The following is a 15277-nucleotide window of genomic DNA, read 5'->3' on the forward strand; positions in this document are numbered from 1 at the left end:
ATATGTGACATGTTGTCTACTTGTAAAATAACTGGTTAACATGTGCAACATGCTCTTAATTTCTTGGACAAGTTTTTAATCAACTAATTACTTATAAATACTCAAACAATCAAATTTGCATCTATGAAGTTTTTTACCAAGATATTATCAAATTAACCTTCTTTTATGTACATCTACCTAACTCCTCTTATCCTTATAATTTCCAATATCAATTTTGATATTTGTAATATAAGATTTTCATAAAAATATTTTAAATGTACGTAAAAATAATAATAATAATAAAATAATAATACTCTATGTTAGAAGATATATATATATATATATTTAAAATTATAAAAAATAAAATATTATAAGAATATATATATATATATATATATTTTTATATACTTTATAAAAATAATCTTTATTTGTAATTTATATATATGTTTAAAAAAAATCAAGCTTATAATATTTTTTTTGTTTTTATTTTTTAAAATTATGAAAGATGAATTAGAAATCACTATTGGTGAATTTTTAAAAATTGAAAAAAATTTCAAAATAAGATTAAAAAAATCAATCATAATGAATAGAATACTTTTTGGAATAAAAAATTATATACATACCTTATGGTTTTTTAATAATGTAAGAAAGCATATAATATGTTAACTATAAAATCATCATAATAACCAATTGAACTCCATTACAAAAAGCTTTCAGTAAGAGATATGTTTTTTAATAATGTAAGAAAGCATATAATATGTTCCAAACTTGCTGAAAGCAATTCATTAAAATTTGATGCATTGAGATATTTTATTAGGGATGAAATATTATTACGTGCCACATCTTCTTTTATGGTTTTGTTTACATAAACATATAGTAATTGTAATAATTATAATAGAATTTCAATGTATTGAAAAACAATCAAATTATTATACTTCTTTCTGCCATGTATGAATGAAAAAGTAAAAGTACATGCATAGAAGAAAAAATACTTCTTAAAACATCTTAAATATACTCTATGGTACAATCATAAAATAGTAAGAAGAAGAAGTAAATAATATTGTATGCAATATAAACATATTTGAAAGACCTGAAATTTTGTATAAAATCTTCTGCATACAGGATTCTTTTTTAATAGCTTCCATGAATATTCCACAGACCCTCAAGTTATGAACCTCTAAATTTTTCAAATCGGAAAACTCTCATCGGGGTGTTACCTGGTCGTCAAAACTTCTTGTGTTTGGATCCTTATTTCAAAATAAAATAATTCTCAAACATACAACTCAATCAAAAAAATGAAACATTTAAAAAAAAATCTCAAATTCATATAAACTTGTGTCACTCAAGCTTGTATCTCTCCAATTTAGCACAGATGATGATATTTCAACTGTTTAGTTTATCGAAGAAGTCTAATTGACACCACAGCTTCACAGAGCACTGGTGGAAGTGAGATTATGCCCAAGGAAGGGAACATAAAGGAGAACGGAAGGCAACAAAATGCAGTGAAACTGATGGAAAAGGGAGTCAAGGTCAAAGCCCCTGCCATTCCCTGCCCTTTTCTAAGTGAGAACAGCAAAGCTTTGAACTCATCCACGCTCAATCCGCTGCTAAGAAAATGCTTTGGATGAGAACCCCACAAAGGGGGCCAAAAGAAGGCAGATGCGATGACCCCAATAGTTGACTCACACCGAGATGTAAGGACACCCTTTCTGTTGTCCCTTGTTGACAAATAGACACTGGTGTAGCAAAAATCTTCATTCCTTCCACTTGGCATGAAGGGTGCCAGTTGCCCAAGCAAAGAATGACTTTCATTCCTTTTCCATTCAAACAAAGCTGCTGCAAGGAATGAGAGTCTTCCATGTGGGTCTTCAAAGCACGGAATATCTCGCTGAAGAGTGACATAAGAAGTTGACTCTCCCACATCGACGACAGTTCCCTTATGGCTCCCATCGAAATCCACGAACGTTTCCCCTAGTCCTGCAAAAACTTCATTTCCTAACTAATTCATCACGAAATAGTCGAGAGGCGTGAATCGTGCAAAGTTCTATCAACCTGGGTTGCATGGATTCTTCAGCGATATTATTTTGCACACGGTTGTCCTCCTCGTTTGAATCTCATCCCTCGGAACTTGCAATCCAACCAAAATGGATGAATGGGAAGGTGGATGTTCGCACCAGTAGATGAATGAAGAGGCACCCTTCGTGGAATGAAGTGGCAAGGGAGAGACGCCATCAGCAGAGCCCACGCGCGCGACGCAGCGGAAAGCGAGTGTGAGTGAGGGAGAGAGCGAGAAAGTTGAGAGTGCATGAATGGCGCATGGGCCGCGATTTCATTCCCCGAGCAATGCCCGATGGGAGACACTTCGCGGCGAGACTTGGCCCTCGTGAGCGAAGGGACGTCCGTCGCGAAGGGAGGGACGGAAGGACGATTCGGAAGATGCTTCCCTCATCCAAGTGTCGCCTCTTGACTCCAACCATCAGCACAGCGTCATCCCGCCCGCTCCGAAGCCTCATTCATACCTAGTGCGCGCTTCTCGCGCTGCCCCGTCCCTTTGCTCCTCCTCTTCTCTTCATTCTCTTCATTCTCTCCTCCTGCCTCGACCCCTGCGCTGCCGTCGCAGTGGTGTTGTTTCACATTGCTGGAGGTAGTTGCGCATCGTGCAGGGTTGAGGTACCTGTCAACCATGGTGGGAGCTCTCGGGAAGAATTTCGCGACTTTCGCCTCTCGTTTGGTACGTGTCCGTTTCTTCGCCTTGTGGATTTTTTTGGTGTGTTTGGTTTAGGATATGGTGTAGGGTGCGGGATTGGTTGCCAGGTGTGGTTGGATCCGAGGGGGATCAGCGATCTGGCGTCGTGTTGGTGAGGGTGAGCAGGAGTGGATCCTGGCTCTGGTTGTTCGAGGTGAGGGTTTGTGAAGTGTGATATTAAAGTTTTGTTGGATGTTTGTTGGTATGGTATGCAGAGAGGAGGCCATGGCTGTGACACAGCTGCTGCGGCAGCGGTTTGGGCGGTGTCTAAGAGGTTCATGTCGTCTTCGGGCGAATCGGTCAGTAATCGAGATAACTCTTTGATTTGCTTGGTTTTGGGATTGAATTAAGATCGATTGGTGTAAGCTTTCGGTGATTGCGGAGTCCTTATTCCCGCATCGGCTTTGTTTATGACGTGTTCATGTTCATTGTCGTAGGAGACTTACACAGGGCAGCCGAGCACCAGCTGATTTGCCTAGCATTCAGGGCAAACTTTTATTTTCATTTTTATTTACTGTTGCCAATACACTTTGGAATCGGAAAAGCTACCGTCTAAATTTAATGCTGAGAGCGTGAGAGAGACGGAACTGCTTTACTAAAGAGAGTGTTGGACTGTTAGAGAAGGTAGAAAATTACTGGACTTGACCGTCAAATCTTAGTATGCCATCTTGAATTTGCACCGCATTGGGCCCAAGACCGAGAAGGAGGGAGTGGTTAGGATATACAAGCTAGGAGCAGAACGAAACCTGGACATCATGTGAAGAAATCCCATTGGGATTTCTATGCTGAATGCGAAGTTTAATTCGTTTGTGCACAGATTACTGTCCGAGAGGCTCTAAACAGTGCCATCGACGAGGAGATGTCAGCTGATTCCAAAGTCTTTGTCATGGGCGAAGAGGTAAAGATTTCTTCCCACCGTATTTCTTTCAATGTTGCCAGTTGCTCATTTTATATTAACTCGTTTTTGTGTTAATTAAAAAGCTCTGGGAAATTGCCTTATGGTGTCTACCTGTATATTACAAGGATTTCGTGAAAGATGACTGTGTTTACAAGAGAAAAATAGGAAAGTACGTGTCTTTAGTGTGAAATGGAGTTGAGTTTGAATTTAGCGGAAAGAGATATTTCTAATTAGCAATCATTGTTAAAAAAAGTTTAGAACAGCATTTTCTCTTGTGGTATACAGAGCCTAGCCTCATTTTATGTTCTTTTGTATCCTGCAGGTTGGTGAGTACCAAGGTGCCTACAAGGTACAATAATCTGCCTTACGTTTGATGATTTTTGTTTGTTGCAGCGCATTTTCCATTTGCATTGTTTGCATTGCGCGCATCAGAGGAACTCATGTACCTTTGCGAGGGGCGTGTGCGTTCATGTCAATGCAAGCTAGTATCAACTGACGTCTTTATTTGCGCTGTTTTCAGGTCACGAAGGGTCTCTTGCAGAAATTTGGACCAGATCGTGTTTTAGATACCCCTATTACAGAGGTTTGTTTTCTGTGGATTTCCTCCTTTCTTTTCCCTTCACGTAGACCTGTATTTTTCCGCTTATGCATCTGCTTTACACTTGTCTTTTTTCTTTTCTTTTCTTTTGATATCCAAATTGAGTTGGTCCTGAATGTTACAGGTGTAATATCTGTATTGATTCTGCATTCGTGGTGACTTGTTTACAGGCTGGATTCGCAGGTCTTGGTGTTGGAGCAGCAATGTATGGCCTGAAGCCTATTGTTGAGTTTATGACCTTTAACTTCGCCATGCAGGTAAGCTGATTTTCATTCTTCTCATAATAATTTCAATGTTTCGTTCTTGGACACGGATATGTATTTGCAGACATGGACTCTTGAAGAAAGCTTTTGGTTTTTCAGCTGTCGAGTTGAACATGATTGGTTTGATTGTAATTTAATTGTTTTGAATGAAGCGAGATGAGCATGTTTTAAGTGAAATTCCGTTATAATCATTTAATTTGATTAATGATAAGTATATAAGTTTTTTTTAATAATGCTTAAAATTTACTATTGAAAATCACAATCTTGTATTTGATGCTTGTTGACAGGCCATTGATCATCTCATCAATTCGGCTGCTAAGACAAACTACATGTCTGGCGGGACAATTAATGTTCCTATAGTATTCAGGGGTCCTAATGGTGCAGCTGCAGGTGTTGCTGCTCAACATTCTCAGGTGACTTGCGTTACTTTTGAGTGCATTAGTCCTACAGGGCAGTGTTGCTGAAATTTGGTTGATCACATGTACACATGAGCTAGTGACTATCTGAGAATCTTGTGCATTCTGATGTCTCCCCTGTGATTAAAGTTCTTATTGGCTCTGCTCTTTCCTGTCTATTTTTGCAGTGCTTTGCTGCATGGTACGGTCAAGTTCCTGGCCTGAAGGTCTTGGTTCCTTATGATGCCGAGGACGCTCGCGGACTCATGAAAGCCGCTATCCGGGATCCCGATCCAGTTGTTTTTCTGGAAAACGAGTTGTTGTACGTGTGCCACCTCCAATCTCACTTTGCCAGTTGTCTTCAGTGTGCAATTATTGTAAATTTCTGTTGTGATGGATTTTAGTCCCATATCGTTTCATCGTAAATCTTGCCTCGTCGGTATGTTTTTTACTCACGGGTACTCTAGTTAAGTTCTGGGGAAGGTTGTCATTTTAATACATGAGCTAGTGAAACTGTCAGCATATCATTGTAATTTTGAACCATGACAGGTATGGAGAATCTTTCCCGGTGTCGAAGGGCGTGCTTGACCCCAGCTTCACTCTCCCAATTGGCAAAGCTAAGGTAAGCTACTAATTCAGTTGTTGCGAAGCATATAGTTGTTCCACATGCCAATGCAAACGGCACTGGAGCCGTTTTTGCTTTTCTTTGCTTTGCTTTGTTTGTGTTCTTTTTGGTTTTATTTGTTTCTTGCGAAGACTTGTGAGTTCAGCTGAAGCAGCTGCAATATATTTGCACATATACATTGTAAGCGGTGTTAATCGGTTGGAGTTTATTTGATAGTTCTTGATTTGATTAGTTGTTCACTAATGAACCTTTGTATGGTCTTTCAATGTGACTGGATAAGACTACCTCAACTACCTCCTATGTTGCTCTGCAGATTATGAGGGAGGGAAACGATCTTACACTTGTTGCGTTCTCGAAGATGGTCGGCTATGCTTTGAAGGTAGCAACGCTAGAGTTGTTTCTTAGTTTTGTGTTTCTAGGTGCAGTTGTATTCTGTGCAAGGGTATTTTGTATCAGTTTGTCAGAGCTCTTTGTTTAGTTGCCAACCAACATTCTATCAATGGATTTCTATCTCTATTTCTTTCTTGGAGTCTAAGGATTTAGGAAAACAGCTATTGACCACACATGTTACATTGCTGGACAGGCAGCCGATGAACTTGCGAAAGAAGGCATAAGCGTAGAGGTTAGTCTTTTGTGGATGTTTTTATCTCTATGATATAGTTTCAGAACTTGTTTCCACAACACGCAGAGAACATTTGAGCGAGTGTTCTGACGGATGCTAAATGAATCTCTCTGTAGGTAATTAACCTTAGGTCAATCCGACCACTTGATAGAGAAACAATCAACGCATCAGTGCGCAAGACCTCGAGATTGTTGACACTTGAGGAAGGCTGGCCCCAGCATGGAGTCGGTGCTGAGATCTGGTATGATGTTGCAGTATCTCTATCTTAACTAGTCCTTTCTTTATTAGATGTATTGTTCTCAGCTGTGTCAGTGGATCAAATTATGTTCAGATGCTCCTTGGACCTATATAAAGTAATATAAAGTTTTGGGTAGTTGACTTTAGGTGATTTATTCCTACTGTGTGCTTTCTCTAAGCAATTTTACGCTCACATATTATCAATCGAGTGTATCTTCCTCGACTTCTAACAGCATCGATTATTTAATGTGTTGCAGTGCAAGCGTCGTTGAGGAGAGCTTTTATTATTTGGATGCTCCAGTAGAGCGAATTTGTGGTGCTGATGTGCCCATGCCCTATGCCGCTAACTTAGAGCGTCTTGCAGTGCCTCAGGTAAGTCTTTGAAGCAATGTGCAAAAAAGTAATTGTTTCAATGCTTGTATGTCGTCTTCGTAGATGTGAAGTTTGTAGTCTTGACTTGGAGGACTGTTTTGTTTTAAAATATACAATTATGAATTGTTTATACTAAGACGCCTCATCTCTATGAAATCACTAATTTTATTTTGCAAAGCGTGGTTGGAATTTTGCATAAAAGGTTCGTCTTGTAATTTGTTTATTTCTGAATTGTTTCTTTGATTTGTGAAAGGATCTAGTGAAATAACTCGATCTTGTTTTTGTAGATTGATGACATCATTCGGGCTGCTAGGCGAGCATGTTTCCGGAAGGAGGATATGAGACAAGCAACAGCGTAGAGTATTTGCACATCCTTCCAGTTAATTTTGCAAATCCCTATATTGGCCTTTTAGAATCCATTTGCTATACATGTGTAATAATGTGCTTTCAGATAAATGCCAGTATTATTTACAAGTGAATCCTAATAATGTCATGGCTGTATTTTGCACGTCCTCTTGCATGTCCCACGGTTTTGTAGACTCTTGACTAGTGTCTCCAAATGCCTATGTGAAATTAGTTCAGAATCTTGAAGCATTATAACGATGTCACGTCCTTTCTGCCCAGGCTGTAATATATTGGACAAGTTTTAGGTCATTATCTTCTTGAATACCATACCACAAATGATAGGGTGGACCTTGAATTTATCATTGTATTATTGATTTGAATAATTTGAAACTGGGAATAGGTTAAACCTAAACCAAATTTTATTTCTACATTTTACAAACTTTGAAAACCTTGAAACATTGCCATGGGCATATATTTATGTTTCAATACAGAAATTAGAAAAATCACGAAGTGATCAATTGAATGTACAAGGTTAATTACATTGAAATTAAACAATACTTGACAGAATGATACTCTAGTAAACTAGAAGTGAAAATTTTGTTGATAATTTTTGTACGTGTTCATATATATATATATATATGCAAAATTTGGCAAAACCGTGCTGTCAATCTGATCGTAAAGATACTGTTGTTTATTGGTAAGGGCATCAAAGTTTGTATTATATTTTTGACGAAGAAATATATTGAACCAATTTTTTTCGTAAAGACTTCACATTGCTATCGAAATAAGAAGGGAGAAATTTCAACTTGGTCATAATTCATTATTATGTATCAAAAGTTTTTGACTATATTGTCTAAAGGCCAATATCCACTACAAAAGACCTTGTTTATTCAATTTCTCTAGCTAAAGTTAATATATTCATTTTTATTGTAAAAATAGAACATTTAATCAAAATTAATTTAATTCAATGGAACAAACCATTAGTTTATGTGTTAAATTCTACACCAAGTTTATTGATATTTGTATTAAAAAATGGGACAAGAACAATTTATTTCTAGATTAGCTTTTAGGGGGATGGTTAATAAAAATGAATTTAAAAATATATACATTAAAAGAATTTAAAAATACAATTTGTATGTATGAAATTAAACATACACATTAAATAAATTTTAAAATATATACCATTCAATACTAAATACAAACATATGTATTTTAATTCTTATAAAATATACTATTTTTTATAAAATATTGACATCAAATTTATACAATCTATTTTTTTAAAGAAAATTTAATATTATTTTTAATATGTATATAGAAAGAATATGTTTTTTACTTGTAATCTTATTAAATTTCTAATTAGATTTTAATTGTCTTGTTCTTCAATTGCACAATCTTTTTGATTGATTAATAAATGATATATTTAATTTTTTTTTAAAATTACATTATACTTTAATTTTTTTATTTAGAATATTACAATTAAAAAAAAATTCAGTGGCAATTTGAGAATTTTTTTCACATTTAAATACATTTAGAATTTCTATGGCGATTTGAGATATTACTTTATGCTAGTAATAATATTAAATCTTTATTCTTGTGAAAGATATTACAGATATGAATAAAAACATTCTATATGTTTAAATTCTTATTTTAATATAGTTTATTAAAAAGATTTGTTATTTAGTGAAAAATCTAAGCCAAATTTATATATGTCTTTAATTGCAACAATTATACTTATTAATATATTATAAAAATACAATAAAGACTTTTTTATAAGACATATTATATGTATCAAATTAAAAATATTGACATAAATAAATTCATCATATTTCGTTCTTAGAAAATTTCATGATTGTTACAATTGTGGTATTTGGTTTCCACTTTACTATTATGTTAAGTATTTATAGAATACATGAAAATATATTTTTATATTTTTTTTGTGGCTAAAATTATGACTATATATATATATATATAGAAAAGATATTTTGGTTATTAAAAATCGACAAACATAGATTAACTTGCTAGCTTTGATACTTTTTTAGTTGACTTTTTATCTAAATACTGCCTGAATAATTAATTGCTCTAGTAATCAATTTAAAAAAAAGTCATAAAAATTTAATTATAAATATAAATATAAAATAAAATAAACTCTGAAATAAAACTTCATAAAAAAATGATTGGCACAAAAATCTATCCATATTTATTTATAATTTTAAATTATTTATCTAGGCATAAGAGTATTACAAGACAGAACGTTGCCTATTTTTAAGCTGAGAAGAAATGTGTCGAAGTACTTTATTTTTTTATTTATAAAATCAATATCTATTTAATCTTTTAAAAAAATTATTATTTGTATTTAGTATTAAATATATATATATATATATATCTTATAGTGTTGTAAACTTTTAATGTTGACAATATATTTTAATTCTGGAGCTAATGAAGAATACTTGATATTTAACAAAATCTTTCATCTTTTAATGGCTTATTCGAAGAATATATCCAATATAACTTCAAATGCAACATTACATCAATAATCCTATAAAATTTATTATAGTTTTATTCAGGTAAAAAATATATTTTTAGAGATTACATTTATAAGATAATCTAAACATTAGAACTGTCTAAAAATACTACCAGTATATGAACTGTTTTTCTAATATTTGTTTAGAAATTAGCTAACGGTTATTGATTGTGTAAGTTCAATCTCTTAAAGTTTAGCAAAGCTATCCTACCAACAAAAAAATTATTCTATATTCTAAATAATTGAAAGAAATCCATTTTTCAATTAGTTTTAATTGCATATATTTCATAATAAGATATTTGTAACATAACCTAAGAATATTTAGTGCATTAATTATCAAAAATAATTATACCAAAGATTAAAAGCAATTGCAAAGGTGTGTTTTTTATTATAAGTTATTCTTTTTATTAAAATAATCAAAATAGAAAAATAGACACAATACTTTAAATATTAATTAAAAAGTTGAGATTGATTATACTAAATCTAGTTTTAAATAGATTCGATTTTAACCAACTCAATTTTTTTATTGCTTATAAATACAATAGGTATTTTTTTAATATCTTCTTAAAATTTAATATAGATAAAAAATTAGACATTTTTAATTCTAGAAATATAAATATAGATATAAAAAATACAAAAATATTATAATGGTTACAGATTTAAATTCTAAGAATAAAATTGTACCGATCTAAGAATAAATCACAAATCAAGTATAACTATCCAAAAAAATCTTGTGTATTTATACATACATGTAAAGCATTAACTTTAAATAATTTAACCAAATTATAAAATAAATTTAAAAGATATAAAAATTCATTCATAAAATCGATTATACATTGACAATTGTACATAAAATTAATTAAATAGAAATTATTAATGAATTTTTATGCTAAATCTAATCACATTCTTTAACATTTAAGGATATATTTTTATATTAAATTTTAAAGAAATGAATTATATTTTTAATTTTTAATTTTTAATTTTATTATATTTTTATTATTAAAATATTTTATTATATTATTAAATTATATATATTTTTTTATTTTTATATATTATTTTAAATAATTTTGATTTTAAGATATATAAATAAATAAGATTGTAGAATTGATTGTGGATGGCAAAGAGGGTCTTAATTGCAAAAACACTATCTAACAACAAATAAAATTAGTTCATCACAATCCAAATTTTTGAATCCTCCCATAATGAACTGACTTCTAAGAATGCAAGTAAAGAAGATGTAGATGATATGTGTATTGATGTAAAAATACATCTTCACATGATACAAACAATTACGCATTGGTGTCACGGATAAATGCATATAAGCTAGTAATTACATATATAAATAGATAGAAGTAAGTAAAAGTAGATAAAAGTAAGTTAATTCTAAAATATTTACTATGAAAGCTTCTTAGAAGCTTCATAGATTTTGCTTTGACTTTATAGGTGTCTTTAATTGACTTTTTGGATTAGAAACGTGGTCAACAAGTTGGCCATGTAATACTTATGTTATAAGTATGAAGACCAAGCTAACTATGAAGCCTTTACATGGAAAAACTTGCCTTGTAAGTCAAGGCATGTATCCTACGAAGTCAACACATATTAGAGGTTCTATAGAACATCGCTACGTAGCCTTTAGTTAGATAGTATATATAGAGACAAGAGTGAAGCCCTCTTCACTCTTCTCAACTCTTTTCTTGCTTCTAGTCTAGTTTCAAGGGTCTCTAATTTTCTTGTCTTTTGGCAATAGCCATTCCAATTTCTTTCTTAATATACACATTGAATTATTTTTATTTTTTCATCTTTCTTTGAGAAAAGTCTCACTTGTTTATTTATCTTTATCAAGTTCTTGTCCTTAAAAGATTGACAAGAGTACACTTACAATATCAGAGCTTTGTCTAATCTTCATTAAGAGTGGATTACTCCTTTCTCTTGATAAGTCATAAGCATATTAGAAGTTGTGGATTACCTTCTTCTAAACTGATATAGTCCTTAGTATTTTCTTTGTTTTCAAGTCCTCTCTTCTATTTGTTTTGAGTGATATTAGACATCTTTTTTTTTTTCTAAGTATTATCATGATAGAACTTGCTGAAATGAAGAGTGCAATGGCACAAATGCAAGAACAATTGAGGGAGTTAATGCTTGCGATGCATCAACTCAATTTACCACCACAAGGAGCAACAAGATTGGCAAGAAGTGAAGATATAGAAATGATTGGAGTTGCTTCAATATCTACACCAAATCATGTCCCTTCTCCTATGATGGAATGCCCTTCCAGTGTTAGAGAACCTAGAATTCTCTTACTCGAAAAGTTTGATGACACCAAATCAAAGTTTAGAGGATTTATTAATCAAGTAAAACTTATGATTGAACTTCAATCCCAAAGCTATCCAACTTTAGGATTGCAAGTTAGATTCATTGGTACGGTTCTTTTAGATTCAGCATTATCATGGTTTTCATCTTTTCTTGAATGACGAGATCCAATATTAGATAATCTAGAGGCTTTTTTGGTAGAATTTTGTTCCATATATAGAAAACATGATGCAATTCGTATTACAACTAACAAGATCTATATTTTGCAACAAGACAATTGATCAATAACATTGTATGCTTCATAGTTTCAACAACTTGTAATTGATATCAAGTAGGATGATGGTGCTCTTGTTAGTTAATTTTTCTATAGATTACAATATGAGGTAAAAAAATTAATGCTCAACTTATCTGATCCTCAAATATTGAGCCAAGCAATTGACTTTGCTTTGAAGTGCGACAATCGTCTTTTTGAATTTTGATCTGAGAACTATACAAGTGGACCTCAACGTTACTGTAATTCAATGGCAACACCAACATCTCTTCAATACATATATTTGAAAGTAGAAGATATGCAAATTGATGCGGTATGTTTCAAATCTCTTATTGAGCAAGAAAAGACTCATTATCATTAAGAAGGATTGTTCTTATATTGTAGAGAACCTAAGCACACTACTTAAGATTTTCTAAAGAAACGACACAACCATAAAATGAGGAGTACAGCGATCAAAGAAGATAGCATGTCAGAAAATGAATTTGTTCAGTTACAATAGGGATCGTGCGGTTGAAATCTTATACAACACCTAGTGAAGGTCCTATTCTTTCTTCAAAATCCTCTCCATATTTTATGATAAATGTTATTTTATACTACTCAAGTCCACTTCTTAGCATACATCATTTCAAATGATGGACTTATGATGGATCTTAAGAAAATTCAAACTATTATAGATTGGAAGATCTCAAAAATGATAAGAGATGTCCAATGCTTTTTGGGATTTGCCAACTACTATCGGATCTTCATCAAAGACTTCTCTCAAGTTGTAGCTCCACTTACATGTTTGACTTGTAAAGACAAACTTCAATGGAATCAAGAAGCGGAAGTAGAATTTGAAGCTTTGAAGGCAGCCTTTGTTTTTGCACCAAACTTGTATCGTGTTGATTTTTCTAAGCCATTTTTTATAGAAATAGATGCATCAGACTTTGCTTTGAGTGCCGTATTGTCATAAATGGGAATAGATGATAAACTTCATCCAATAGCTTTTCATTCCAAAAAAATTTTAGCAGCCGAGATCAACTATAAGATCCACGACAAAGAACTTCTTGCAAACATGGATTCATTTCAAGAATGGTGCCATTATTAAGAAGGTAATTTTAGCTCAATCACCATGTATACGGATCACAAGAATCTTAAATATTTTATGTGAGCACATATTTTGAATCGTCGCCAAGCCCGTTGAAGTATGTCTTTGTCAAGATTTGAATTCAAGATCACTTATTGACCAAAAAAACAACAAGGTTTGTCAGATGCACTTTCTAGACGATCTTACCTTGCACCAAAGAAAGAAGATGCTCCTTTTATTCAACAACGGATAATTTTCTTAAAGCCAAAGCATCTTCATCTTCGAGCAATGAAATCAATACTAATTGTTGATTCAACTTTCATCAAGGAAGTTCAATCAAGTATATCTTTTGATCTTCTTATTCATGATATTAAGAAAAATCCTTCAAAGTCTCATGATACTTCCAAGTTTGAATTCAAGAACAATCTATTGTATTTTGAAGGATGCCAATGTGTTTCGGAAGGTGAAGCTCGATTATGTGTTCTTCAAGCTTGTCATGACTTTCTAGCAATAGGACATTTTGGAAATAATAAAACTTAGGAACTAATATCTAGGGACTTTTGGTAGCCACAAATGTGGAAAGAAATGAAAGATTTTGTACAATCCTGTGATATTTGGTCAAGATCAAAAACTCCTTGTCATTGACCTTACGGACTTCTTCAGCTATTATCCATTCCAGAACAACCATGGTCTTTTGTTTCTATGGATTTTTCATGGATCTTCCAATCTCAGGTTCTTGTGACTCTATATTCGTGATAGCAGATTATTTTACCAAGATGGCACATTTTGTACTATGTATAAAATCCATCACAGGTGAAGAAACAACTAAGCTCTTTCTTGACAATATCTATTGCTATTATGGATTATCCAAGGATATAATATTAGATAGGAGAACTCAGTTTGTATCGAAATTTTGGCGGATTCTTTTCAAGATTTTAAAAGTTAATATAAAACTATCTTTGCCATTCCATCCTCAAATAGATGGACAAATGGAGCGTATTAATCAAGTTTTGGAGTAATATTTAAGATGTACCATCAACTACTAATAAGATGATTGGACAATTTTTTTGCCATTGGCAGAGTTTGCTTATAATAACATAATACATTCTTCTATAAAATAAATACCTTTCTTTGCCAATTATGGTTATCATCCACTACTTGATATTTTTGACTTTTCAAAAGTTGATAATCTTGTGGCAAAAGATTTGATAATTCATTTGTTAGAGCTACATGCAACGATGAAGGTGTAGTTAAAAGAAACTCAAAAACAACAAAAGATTAATGCGGATGTCTATCAAAAGGAATAATCACCATTCTACATGGGTGACAAGGTATGATTACTTTGTCGCAATATCAAGACTACTCGTCCTTGTGACAAGTTGGACTATTGAAGGCTTGGACCATTTTCTATTTTGTACAAATCAATCCAATTGTATATCGTTTATACCTACCGAAGTCAATAAAAATCCATTCAGTATTCCATGTGTCTCTTCTTGAATCATATAAGATAGTGGACATACCAAGAAGAAGACAAGCTCCACTTCTTCCTATAGAAGTGAATAATAATGAAGAGTTCGAAGTGGAAGAAGTCTTACATTGAAGGCGGTACCAAAATAAATTGGAATATATTGTCCATTAGCGTGGATATGATATTAGAAAATACATATGGGAGCCAATAAAGAATCTTGCAAATGTAGCAAAGGTAGTGGAGGCTTTTCATCGATGACATCCATCAAAATTAAGATGAAAATCTTCCTTATAAAAGAAATAAGATCTAGGTAAGATAACATTCTTCTTTCAATTCTTGTTTGTAGCTTCTTTGTAGTTATGACGCTCAAGAGTTGGAGAACCAACAACTAGCGGATTCGACTCAAGAGCCTTTATTTGTTGATATAGTGGACAAGATATTACGATTGTCTCAACCTTCAAGAAGATGCAATCGAGATGAAGATCTTCAAGAACAACATGTTCTTCTTCAAATAGATGGCGAGATACAACGTGTTTGATACCACGAGCTTAGAAGGGACTC

General features: G+C 32.9%; 1 protein-coding gene across 1 annotated transcript; it reads left to right on the top strand.

The window, feature by feature from the left end:
* The first annotated feature begins 2571 nt into the window (after positions 1-2571).
* LOC112273681 (pyruvate dehydrogenase E1 component subunit beta-1, mitochondrial) lies at positions 2572-7214 on the top strand. The gene is made up of 14 exons (XM_024502733.3): positions 2572-2710; positions 2941-3024; positions 3543-3623; positions 3946-3972; positions 4144-4206; positions 4392-4478; positions 4772-4897; positions 5068-5201; positions 5429-5501; positions 5818-5883; positions 6088-6126; positions 6243-6367; positions 6621-6735; positions 7023-7214. The coding sequence occupies exons 1-14, from the start codon at positions 2663-2665 to the stop codon at positions 7092-7094; spliced, it is 1140 nt and encodes a 379-aa protein (XP_024358501.1). The 5' UTR covers positions 2572-2662; the 3' UTR covers positions 7095-7214.
* The last annotated feature ends 8063 nt before the right edge of the window (positions 7215-15277 follow it).

The sequence above is a fragment of the Physcomitrium patens genome, chromosome 20, assembly GCF_059467195.1.
Source record: "Physcomitrium patens ecotype Gransden chromosome 20, ASM5946719v1, whole genome shotgun sequence".
Lineage (NCBI taxonomy): Eukaryota > Viridiplantae > Streptophyta > Bryopsida > Funariales > Funariaceae > Physcomitrium > Physcomitrium patens.

Coding starts and splice junctions, on each gene's coding strand:
- LOC112273681 (XM_024502733.3), top strand. CDS start 2,663: ATGGTGGGAGCTCTCGGGAAGAATTTCGCGACTTTCGCCTCTCGTTTG. Junction 3,624..3,945: donor TCTTTGTCATGGGCGAAGAG/GTAAAGATTTCT, acceptor TGTATCCTGCAG/GTTGGTGAGTACCAAGGTGC. Junction 4,479..4,771: donor CCTTTAACTTCGCCATGCAG/GTAAGCTGATTT, acceptor GCTTGTTGACAG/GCCATTGATCATCTCATCAA.